Source organism: Strix aluco, chromosome 4 (genome assembly GCF_031877795.1).
Source record: "Strix aluco isolate bStrAlu1 chromosome 4, bStrAlu1.hap1, whole genome shotgun sequence".
Classification (NCBI taxonomy): domain Eukaryota; kingdom Metazoa; phylum Chordata; class Aves; order Strigiformes; family Strigidae; genus Strix; species Strix aluco.
This window is the reverse complement of record NC_133934.1, coordinates 88,285,808-88,297,937: the sequence shown is the minus strand read 5'-3', so window position 1 is coordinate 88,297,937 and position 12,130 is coordinate 88,285,808. Positions and strand designations below refer to the sequence as shown.

Here is a 12,130-nt window from a genome sequence, read left to right as displayed (position 1 = left end):
TATTTCTAGCCCACAGAATTTCCAAGAAACAAGTAATCTTGAATTCAAACCATGCTACTATCATGACTTTCTAATAGTTGCTTGTGTTGCTGCAAAAAAACCAACCAAACAAAAAATCCCCACCACCTCTCTATACCCCCTATTAGGAGCCCAGGCAATGCTTTAACACTATGGACCCTGCACAAAAGCCCAAGTCATTTTGAGAGTTGATCTGTTCAACATACTCATAAATCAACTTGAATACGAGGTAAGCCAACTGAACGTTCCAGCTCACACAGCGAGAAGAATCATATTTATCTGCTTACCCGCAGGACCGAAGGTTACCAATAACTACATTTGAACAAAAGTAGCCGTGACAATTCTGTGGGAAGTACTGTCCAGCATCTCTATGATTGAAAACCTTCCTGAAAAGCTGTGACATTGTGGGACTACATGGACCATACCAAAGCTCAGAAAGTCATGGTTAGAAGGGGCTGAATGGTTCAGGTGCTACAGTTCTTTTCTTAACCTTGAAAATCCAAAAGCAAATGCACTACACAACACTGAGGCGGCAGCAGATTACACTCTGAACCACAGTTAAAATAAATGGGAATCTAAAATGCTAATAAAAATGCAACACCAATTCTTAGGAAGATGGTTCCCAGAGAAAGTAAGAGTCACATGAAATTTCAAACTTTCAGAAAGTTGGAAATTAAAAAAAAGGCAGCCTTGCTTCCCTGCTTATCATACTCCATAAAATACCCATCCAATAGCTTGTATGCACTATGGCATATAACACAACAAAAAACTCCTACAGGCATTAAATGGACTGGAATATGATAGATATGTTAAGTGCTGCTAGAAACATTACCAAGACTGCAAACTCAGCGAACGGAACAGGAAAAAAAAATGGACTAACAGCTCTTGATTCAGGTTAAAACTCAGTATACTTAATCTGTTATGCACAATAATTGTAGCCAACACAGTGAACTAGCTTTCTGCTGCTGAAGACTGGAAATTGAGTTTTGTCACCTTTAACTTTTACTGCATTTTAGATGATATGGATAAGTATGATTTTCAGAGAACAAACCAGCAGCAATACAAAGCAACACAGTACTGACACAGACCTTAAAGCACTGGAGTGCAATAAGATAAAGTAAACCAAACTTACCTGACTTCAACTGCAAAGCAGTTGGTGGAGGTGGGCATAAAAGAAGCTGAGAGCACTTGATGGAGCCCCAATAACTAGACTTTTTTGGCCAAATAAGTTATCCAAGTATCACTCTAAATCACAAGTGTTACCTATACAGTTGACTAGAAAGCAAGTTACTCTTTATAAACAATTTCATTCCCATGAAAGTGTTTTGCTCATTTCATAGAATCACAGAACAGTTTGGGTTGGAAGGGACTTTAAAGATCATCTAGTCCCAACCCCTCTGCCACAGGCAGGGACACCTTCCACTAGCCCAGGTTGCTCAAAGACCCATCCAGCCTGGCCTTGAACATTTCGAGGGAGGGAGCAGCTATAGATTTCTTCCAATTTAGTTTTTCACTCACGAACACCCAGGTTATATATCCCACAATCAGGAATTAACCAACTAACTTTTAGAGGACCTATGGTGTAGCAAGTTATTTTCAACATTAGAAAATGCTCTTGACACCAACAGCAAGGTGCACCATGACCAATCACAAGCAAAACACTGTTAATCCCCTACAAAAGTGTAAGGATTTGAAAAGAAAAGAAAAAAATTATTAAAATTCTTATTTCCAGTTACACTCACATTTCCAATCAGCTTGAACACTTGGTCGCCATGAACATTATAGACAGTCACAATGGTGTTCAGTGCAGCATTGCGCACAGTGTTGTCCCTATCACCAATATGAGTTGCCATTTCTTTTAAGGCTTTCCCTGGAGTTGGCTGGCATACATTCATGCCATATGATTCAACCAGACATCCAAGCTCTTCCAGGCATTCTAAAGGAAGAAAATGACACGTGCACATTCAAGTTTAAAGCTGCTGGGAAGACAGCCCTCCCAATTTCTGTGTTGCTTGCACAACTTGAACATTCACTGTAGGGAAGTATCAATCACAATGCTGACGATAGATATACTCCAGGTGATTTATGGGATGAATAGTAAACTAGAGGTTTAGACTAATTCACACAAACAGCATCTAAAAGCTTGCCAGTTATCCCTACACCCTTGAAATATTTCCTATTACCATATATGAGCAATGTTACAGTTAACTTCATGTCCAGGTAGTTTAGAAGCTGTGAGCTTGCAATGCTATATTACATATATAATTTAACTTCCTGGTTATATCAGGATAAGATATTTTCAAGGTGACTAAGGAGTTGTTTGAACTACAAACACCATACCACAAATAATTTCTATAATAGAGACAGGTGTACAGTGTAGAGACATTTCTTTCCGAAGTCTTGATCAGATTAACTGATTCCCTTAGTCACTTGGACAGTAGTATTGTCACTGTTCTCCCCAGTACTGTTTCACTAAGACAACAAGCCTACTCAAGTGAGACTCAATGCTAATAGCAATGCAACAGATTGCTCGTCTTTGGAAGGTGCAAAGACACCAAAAATAAAAAGCAAGATTATACTACTTTAAAATTCAATCCTTTAAACACTTCAAGCATTTGAATAAAATGCTATATATACACAAATATCACATTCCACCAAACATTATTATGCTGGGTTTGCCAAGACGCAAAACAACGCAATTTTGAGTACTTTGCAATTGCCCAGTTCACGATGCCATTTCCCACCTGCACGCTGTTTTGAGTTTTTGGATTTCGTCCCCTCCATGATGAAAGTGAACATCTTGCTAGCTGGATAGATGAGACACATCCTGTTCAGAATGGCACGTACATCCTTGCGGATGACATCTTTCGGTTCTCCTACCTAGTGGAAAAGTCAAGCAAAAACAAGGGAAGAAATAGAGCATTTTAAACAGTCTCACGATGCTGTTGATTAGTCTAAATGATGTTAGGAAAGACAGAATTATTCTCAGTACAAAAAGCCTTCTAGGTAAATGAATTTTAAAGGCAAATATGCAATACAGAATCATAGAATCACGTAGGTTGGAAAAGACCCTTAAGATCATCGAGTCCAACCGTTAACCTATCACTGCCAAGTCCACCACTAAGCCATGTCCTTAAGTGCCACAACTACACGTCATTCAAGTACCTCCAGGGATGGGGACTGCACCACTTCCCTGGGCAGCCTTTTCCAATGCTTGACAAACCTTTCAGTGAAGAAATTTTTCCTAATATCCAATCTAAACCTCCCCAGCACAACTTGAGGCCATTTCTTCTTGTTCTAGTGCTTGTTAGTTGGGAGAGGAGACCAACACGCACCTCGCTACAACCTCCCTTCAGGTAGTTGTAGAAAGCAGTAAGGTCCCCCCTCAGCCTCCTTTTCTCCAGACTAAACACCCCCAGTTCCCTCAGCTGCTGCTCATAAGACCTGTGCTCCAGACCCTTCACCAGCTTCATTGTCTGTCTTCTCTGGACACCCTCCAGCACCTCAACGTCTTTCTTGTAGTGAGGGGCCCAAAACTGAACACAGTATTCGAGGTGTGGCCTCACCAGTGCTGAGTACAGGGGGACGATCCCTTCCCTAGTCCTGCTGGCCACACTCTTTCTGATATGAACCAGGATGCTGTTGGCCTGCTTGGCCACCTGGGCACACTGCTGGCTCACATTCAGCCGGCTGTCAACCAACACCCCCAGGGCCTTTTCTGCCGGGCAGCTGTCCAGCCACTCCTCCCCAGGCCTGTAGCGTTGCCTGGGGTTGTTGTGACCCAAGTGCAGGACCCGGCACTGAGCCTTGTTGAACCTCACACAATTGACCTCGGCCCATCGATCCAGCCTGTCCAGATCCCTCTGCAGAGCCTTCCTACCCTCCAGCAGATCAACACTCCCGCCCAACTTGGTGTCATCTGTGACCTTACTGAGGGTGCACTCGATGCCCTTGTCCAGATCATTTATAAATGAGTACTGAGCACTCGTGACTGGCTACCAACTAGATTTAATGCTGTTCACAATACATTTGGAATGAACATGTTACAGTGTATGATGGTATCCTGCTATATTCCTCATGAAAAATAAGGTTAGTTTCTGTACAATGAACTGTACCTTTAGGATGAGATATGGGATGAAAGAAGATGCTTCATTTTCAGTAAGGTGATACTCTTCTTGGCTGAGCAAACTGAAAAGCAATTTAAGGTATTCAAGTGCTTTCATCAAAACACTTGTGTTGGTATCAAAGAACCGCAGGGTAAGCCATTTTAAGATCAGATCCAGGCAGCTGATGACTCCATCTTTTTCACTCTCCAAGTGCTTGAAGGGAAAAAAAAAAAAAAAAAAAGAGGTTGAGCAAAATGAAAGATGCTGTTCAAGAAAAGAACAGAATAAGGAAAAGCTATGCCTGATAAGACTGCCTACATTTATTGGTTGATACCTAGAATCATAAATACTCACTTTTAACTTACACAGCTTTCCAAAATTTTAATAGAAGTCTCTGGTGAGGAGATTTCCTCTTCTCCCAAGAAACAATACTAATACGAACTTCATAATTCCTCTGAAAATTACTTCTATATATGTTAAGGTTTCAACTTCGCAAAACAATGAGCCCTGGCTCCTCAGAGAATTTCTATTTCATTTTAATTCAAGCAGAATCTTTCATAGCAGAAAGTAATTCTATACAACGTCATCTATTACCACAGATCCAAACTCACCTCAACCATAACAGCCAGTGCTTTGTTGTGGTGCTGAAAGTCTGCATGAAACATCTCATCCTGTAGCCATTTGGCCACACAACTGGACATTTGAGTTTTTAGCTGCTCAATATATTCATCACGGGGAGTAGTGAAATTCCACTTTAACACCTGTAAAAGGCAGCATTTGGAACTCAAAGCAAGCAATACCTTCTCTTCCTGAAAGAATCTGCAAATTGCATTCCTTTTAGCTCTGCTTTAGGATCTGTTTTCAAAGTCTTCTCATTATCAACGAGTAATGGGAAAAATTCAGTGGTGTTTTCTCTATGTGGAGTGGTTATCTTTAGGCCACCATTTAATTATCACTTAATTAAAATGGGTGTTTTTAAGCTGTAGATAGGCCTATTTACTAGCAAGTTACAAAACATGCGTGTTTTAAGTAATAGGATTTCCCTACAAAAAAGATTATTAAGCAGGGCTGTTGAAAATGTATATTAAAGCATTTACAACATATCCTAAAACTCAAATTAGACCACTGTTTTCAGGTAAAAACTTGACGATACTCCACAGCTGAAGACCATCTCTTGGAATTTATAAAAAGGCCTTTGCCTCTTATGAGTGTATAAATGCACAAAATTTGGAAATCAGAAGAGAAACACCACGGTAAACCAGATATTGGCTGGAGAAAGTCAACTGAAGAACTATAACCAATCCAAGGGATGGACAGAGACATGCCACAGCATGTTTAATTCTAAACTAAAACCCAAAAGAATGCGTTAAAATTACACTCCTTCAAAACATGTGAATACATTCAGATTTTTTCTCACCTTCAGACCTTTCTCATCTTTCATCCTCTGTTCTTTCCCATTTGGGACTATGATAAAAATAGGACCCGATTTATCATCATCTTCCTTCAAATTAGGCTTGCTTAGCACTTTCTTCCCCTGTACACCCTGAAAAAAGCAAGGTATTAGCAGGCAACACAAGATGTATATATGCCTTGGTCTTGGCAACCGCAAGCATTAGATACCAGCCAACCTCATGCTGCCTATGTGTACAGAAGCCAGAGAGAAGTTGGAAGAATAACGTTGATTAGAGTTTTAAAAGTATGTGCTCTGCTGCTGTGGAAGCAATACCCATGAGAGTGTGTGCAGTAGTAGCCTGTGAAATAGGGCACATCACTCCCAACCAGTGTGCTAGTCACCCACACACATCCCTAAAACTCAGTGGGGTACCTGTTTGATAGCTTTGCTCTTTGTCAGACTGGTACTGCCTTTGCTGAGGCTTGTATTAGCTTTGGACAGGCTGGTATTGCCCTTGAACATAGGGCTATTAACATCTGACTGCTGTAAATAAGCCACAGAAAAGGCTTTGTTGTTAGACAGCTATTTACTGTTAAGAGAATTACCATTCCTTGACAGAAGAATATGTTGATTTAGGCAAATTTACAACATCCTTCAAGGTTTGTTTGTTCATTCCTGCCATGAGTCTGAACCTACTTCAAATGTTCTTATTACAGCACTACTTTAGACAATGGAGGCAACTGGGCTGTAGAACAATTTGTTGGGGTGGGGTTTTTTTTTGGTGGTTTTTTGTTTGGGTTTTTTTGTTGTTGTTGTTTTGGGGTTTTTTTTTTGTTTGTTTGTTTTTTGTTTTTTGTTTTTTTTTTTTTTAGCTATACACATAGGACAAACTTGAAAGTTAATAGCAAAAAAATTACTGTAACACAAAACAACAGAAAAACCTAACCACAAATTCAAATGTAATCAGTGGAGATTATTATTATGCATTTAAGTATCTTCTTTCCCTTTTTGCACTTGTGATTGAGAACATTTTACCCTTCATACTGTAAAGGAGAGATGAGTTTCTTTTGATACATGGGTTCAAAATTATTGTTCAAAGTACAACATTGGAACTGCAATGGTAAGAATGAATTCTCAACAGCAAGGTCAAGGAGGCCAGGCAGATCTAGAACATAGACTAAGCTGCTCACAAGACTGCATTCTTGACAACAGACTAAGAATTAAATAGGCAATGACAAAAGTAAGTGATTAAATAAGTGATAGAGGACAACCTGTCATTTCAGAACTCAAGACAAGCACAAATATTCTCAGTAAAAGCAGTCCTTAGCAAGGGCTATACTCTTCTACATTAAAGAACTACAGCTATTAACTTTATAGAAGTGATTTGATACAAAATAAAATCAACATACCTTAGCTTTAGAGGAGGCTCCACCTGCTTTGGCTTTTTTGGGATCAGGCTTGGATTCCATGGTATTAGACCCCGAATCTTCAGCAAGTGCTGGAGAAACAACAGACCATTTCAAACTACCAACAAGCCCATTCTAGGTCAGCACAGTTTTCCATTCTTATGGCAGAAGAAAAACTGTTAATGGGTACAATATGCTTATCATACAGAGGTCTGAGGATTTTAGACCGATAAAAGAAGTTCCTTAAATTCCACGTTAGCATACAAAGTTTTCATAATTAACATCATCATATATTAGCAAATTTGTCATAATCAAAACGATTTAAAAATGCACACACATATAACCCCATGCAGGCTAATGTCTAGAGCTATAGTTGCACCCAGTTTGAGCAGGCAAGCTAGCCCCAGCAGAGAGATAAGGCAGGACTGCTTCTTCAAATCACTTGTCCCCTAATTCTGTTACGCTCTTTTGTGTCAGCACAAGCATTCTGGTAGCCCCACAGTGAACTATACTAAGGAAATAAGACCAGATAAAAATTAATGTGAAAGCATTTTTAAAAATGTTATGTTAAAATTAGATTAGTATTACAAAAAAAAAAAACCCCATAACCCTCTAGTCCATGGGTTTTAGCTTCAATACCAAGTAGATATTTTCAAAGAGCAGCTGACAGATGGTTGTGTGGAAAGGAAAAACCCTCCTACACTGCAAGCTGACTCAACTGCGAGGAAGACCAGAACTGCAGACAGAACTCACTAGATTACACAGCTATCTGTAACCCTAACGACAATGAGTTCCTCTCCTCCTGCTAAGTATGTTTCTTCCTCTAGCACATCAAAAAGCTTCAAAACCACCTTTTTCTCAGTCATTTCCCAGAATGTAAGAGAGGTTACCTGATACAGGTTGAAATTTGGCTGGAGCTGCTCCTCCTACCACTCTGGAAGATGCTTTAGCAGGAGGAGCTGGTTTGGCTGGCATGTTGGCTTTGGCCTTCTCAAGCATGGCCAGTACCTGGTCTTTGGAAGTTGGCTAGAGAACAGAAAGGGGAAGAAAAAAAAAAAAAGATAAATTTGGAAAGATTAGTGATAGTGATTACTAATACATGCCACAGACAAGGAAAGAGACAGTAGTTTGAAACAAGCTATTCTCTTTAGCATCTTCCAGGATGCTTATCTTAAAACATCAATGTTTTCAGATATTTCTGTTTTGAGATGAAACACCATTCCATTCAGTTTCTTCTGCAAGACCTATGGGAAACATGTGAACCAGTAATGTGTTCTAGGTGAGCAGTCCCATGATGTTAATGAAGTGCCCTAACAGCACTCAAGGGTCCATAAGATAACCCAGACTGCTAGAAGCCTTCTTAAAGCATGTGTTCAAAGGCACAGAGCTAGATAATAACTGGTATGGAAGTTGCCTGCAGGTTAATTTTTCAGAAGAAAAACAGACTGAATAAATGTCAGGCTCCTGCAGTGATAAACCTGTGGTGGCAGTAGTCTTTCTGAAGTAGAGAAAGCTCTAACTCACAGCCTCCTGATACTATTTTCAGAATATTGAATATTCAGAAAATATTCAATGCAGACAAGCTTACATGACTCAAGACAGCCTATCATGAGATTGTGAATGTGACTTGTTAATATCCACTCATTCAAGGTCACCTTATCTAATCTTAGTGACAGAAATACCTTCAGCTTGCCGGTGGCTTTTGCCATCTTCTCAAAACCAAGATGCATCATGAAGAATGGCAGGGCGTCCTGCGCCTTTTTACGCACATCCCCATTTCGATCTTCAAGGCAGGAGTACAGGTGAGGCACACACAAGAGTATGTCAGAAGGAACAGAACGGAGGGTAGGTAACTTCTCAGCCAACCAACCAAGAAGCTGAAAGAAAGTTTTAAAATAAAAGTTTTTGAAGATGTGCTCACAGTGCTCTGTCAGGCCACAAGTGTCTGAATAGTAGTCCTTCACATACATCTATGTAAGTAGGAAAAAACCCCACCCCAACATTTGTTCAGACAAATATTCTTAACCAACACCAACTTGCACGTGAGCAATTAAAAAAAAAAATTTAAAAGTGAAGTACAGCATGTTAATATGCAGCTATCTTAAAACCTGGAGCCCAGTCTCATCAGACAGCCTGAGCTGTTTCTTCATTTTGAAAGAAACATCAGAATTTCAGCTGCACTTTGTCAGTCTCAAATATATTAATGCCTACGCTCCAGTTCTGGTCTTCATTACCGTGTGGTTAATTTGAGGGAAAACACACTAGCTCTTAAAATGCTGGTCAAAACAGACAAGTTCCATTTCAGAGGCACTGAAACCTGAATAACAGCTATCATTCAGGAAGAAAGCTCGTTATTAGCCTTTTGAGGTTTAACAATTCTATGTCAGTATGAAGACACAGCAACTTGTTTACTCATGTAATGGCAGCACTGCGTCATTTCGGTCTGCATAGATAAACACAGTCCATAGCAAGTCAAGTTATTTTGATTAGACACACATAAAGAGAGGTTTAGTTTAGAGGTTCACCTCTTGTCTTAGGAACGGATTTTCCTTTTTGAGCTCTTCAGATAGGTCTTCCCCTTCCAACCACTCTTTCATGCCGGTTTGTTCAGCCCAGGCATTCACAGTTGCTAGTGCAGCAGCACGAACATTATTCTGTAGCAAGAACAAGATTTAAGAAGAATAATCCTAAAAAGGGGTCAGAATATTACAATAAAATAGGCAACAGATTTATCTTTCCCATGAACAGTTTCTACATCACAGGCTTTGAAATGCCTATTTTTATTCACTGCTTGAGAAGTCTAAGATTCAGACGAATTTAGTTTTAGTGATGGTATCAACTGCAGAAATCACTGAATCAGACACTATACTTATCTATCATCATTTTAAAAAAATAAATTTAATAAAGAGTGATAAAGAGTATCTTTAAAAGCACTTTGTACCTGCTACCATTCATTGATGAGGATTTTGAGAGTCTCCAAACTCTCAGACAAGCTAAAGAATAAGGTTAGTGATTTATGTAATGCTTAAAATAGACTTAGCACATTCATAAATCAAGGCAAGTGGGTTATGGAGTCTGTTATTAGGGCACTCTTATTTAGGACACACATGAGCAAGCCAAGTCAGGAACAGGGGAGTCCTCTAACTCCTACCAATTTCCATCTTTAGTGGTTTATTTTCCAAACAAAATATAGAACAGCATCCTTCTTTGAAGCAGCTGTGTGAACTTACAAGAAGTCAGATGGAATACTTAACAACCATGGTTCTTCAAAATGTTATCAGTACAGACGTGACTCCATACATATGACACTCTCCTATAGGCTGAATTTCTGAGACAAGCTGATAATGTAACGTTCATTTACCTTTAGTATGAATCAATTTTAAATGCAAAGGTAACATCCAAGCATGTATCTAAACCAGAAGTGAGCATCCTTCAATAACTTGTCCCATCTTTGATCTCATTTGAGGAAAAGAAACAAATCATGTGCTGAAGATAAATAGATGCTCATCAGCCTCTCTGACAAGGCCTTGGTTCCCATCACCCAAACTTAATTTGTCTTCACTCATGCTATAAGCTCTTGATTTTCCTCAACTCTTCAGCAGGTCCATCATCAATGTTTTGAAGTAGGGCCCCAAAAGGATCCTCATCTTCAAAAACTCCAGCAATTGGATAAAACTGGGTAAAATCTTGCAGTACATCGAAAAAAGTTACTACTGTAACAATGTTTGAATGAGTATACAATCCTCTGTCAGCATTACAGTGCTTACAAGCAACACTGGTATTACGCATTTTATTAACAGCGCAAGTTAATCACAGTTGGTCTTATCTTTAAATCATGTACTTGGAACTGAAGGGACCCTGCTATTTCCTCAAGGTAATAAAGAAGAAGAATACAACTTAATGATGTAAAATCTCAATTCTTTAAGACTCTTAATGAAAAAACAAGTTGAACTAAGAGTTTTTATCTAGCCTTAGGTCCAGTCCTAGTCCTTTCATCACTTGGGACAGAGTAGATCCTGTTTCTGCTTTTTCCTACTCACATTCAGAGTAGAAATACCTGAAGTACACCACCTCAACTGCCTGTGACTTCTGGTACAAGACACTGGCATCTTCCCAAGCCTCCTTCCCCCACTGCTTCAAATAGCTCTTTCCCATGGTCCTAGCTTTGATTTTGACACAGCATCTTGACAAGCTCGACACTGATATCATACAAGCTTCAGTGTCAGTTGTGAAGTGTCCTGTTTCTACCTACAGTTCAAAGGTCTCCTACACAGTGACACAAAGACAACACTGTACACTGGAATCCACACTGATATGCTAAAAGAACAGAAGTTCTACAAGCAACTTTACCAAGCAAATCTGATTAGCGTCTAACGTAGTGTACTTTCAGCATTAGAATTATGCATGCAGTCACCACATTTAATTTAAAAGCTGTATTATGACACTGACTGGGTTTATTTACATTCAGCAAAATATATCTCAGGCAGAACATATATTCAGGTACACATACATACTTGGATAATAAGTTGTCATTTAGGTAAGAACCTTTCAAAAAACAAAATCTGTAAGCTTCCAATGAAGTTTTAACTACCATCCACCTCTCAAAAACAAGTCCAGACAGCAGTAGTTATTCTCAGGCACAGCTCAGATAATGAGCAGCAAAAAGGAAGATGATCTTGAGTGTCCTACCTTACTGTCTCCCAGGACTGTAATGACAGGAATGCCCAAGTTTTTCACATGCTGTTTGATATTGGGGCCCATTGCTGTTGCTAACTGCTGAAGAATGCTCAGTGTTTGTTGCACCTGCACATAAACAAAAAGGCTGTGAATAAAATACTGTTACAACCATGTGCACAAAGCTCCAAGTCATACGGGGAAAAGTAACACCGCTGTACCCCTAGGCTTTTACTTTAGTATCCCTGCTCAATGGTATCTATTCCAGACTTCAAATTTGTCACACAGGTAGATAAAAATTATTTCTATATTCCGAGTAAATTAAAGGTCAACTAAAAATATTTTCAAACAAGGGACTTTTGTCACAAGCAGAGCAATTATTTAAACTTCTTGGTTTGGTGTTTTTTTGTGGTTTTTGTGGGTTTTGGGTTTTTTTGGGGTTTTTTTAGATTTGCTTACATTACATTCAGAGTAGAGGTACATTTTCCTTTTTCTGAAGGCTTTTTTTTAAAATACAGAGCAAAGACAAAAGC

General features: G+C 39.3%; 1 protein-coding gene across 3 annotated transcripts in view; it reads right to left on the bottom strand.

Moving 5' to 3' along the window:
- Positions 1-12,130, bottom strand: part of CKAP5 (cytoskeleton associated protein 5) — a 54,837-nt gene that overhangs the window by 12,126 nt on the left and 30,581 nt on the right. For all 3 annotated transcript variants that reach the window (XM_074824041.1, XM_074824042.1, XM_074824043.1), the window contains exons 23-32: positions 11,613-11,726; positions 9,449-9,577; positions 8,606-8,800; positions 7,814-7,949; positions 6,927-7,015; positions 5,542-5,667; positions 4,736-4,885; positions 4,134-4,337; positions 2,763-2,898; positions 1,761-1,954 (exon numbers count right to left, since the gene is read on the bottom strand). In XM_074824041.1, coding sequence (XP_074680142.1) covers positions 1,761-1,954; positions 2,763-2,898; positions 4,134-4,337; positions 4,736-4,885; positions 5,542-5,667; positions 6,927-7,015; positions 7,814-7,949; positions 8,606-8,800; positions 9,449-9,577; positions 11,613-11,726 — 1,473 coding nt within the window. The remainder of the gene's footprint in view (positions 1-1,760; positions 1,955-2,762; positions 2,899-4,133; positions 4,338-4,735; positions 4,886-5,541; positions 5,668-6,926; positions 7,016-7,813; positions 7,950-8,605; positions 8,801-9,448; positions 9,578-11,612; positions 11,727-12,130) is intronic.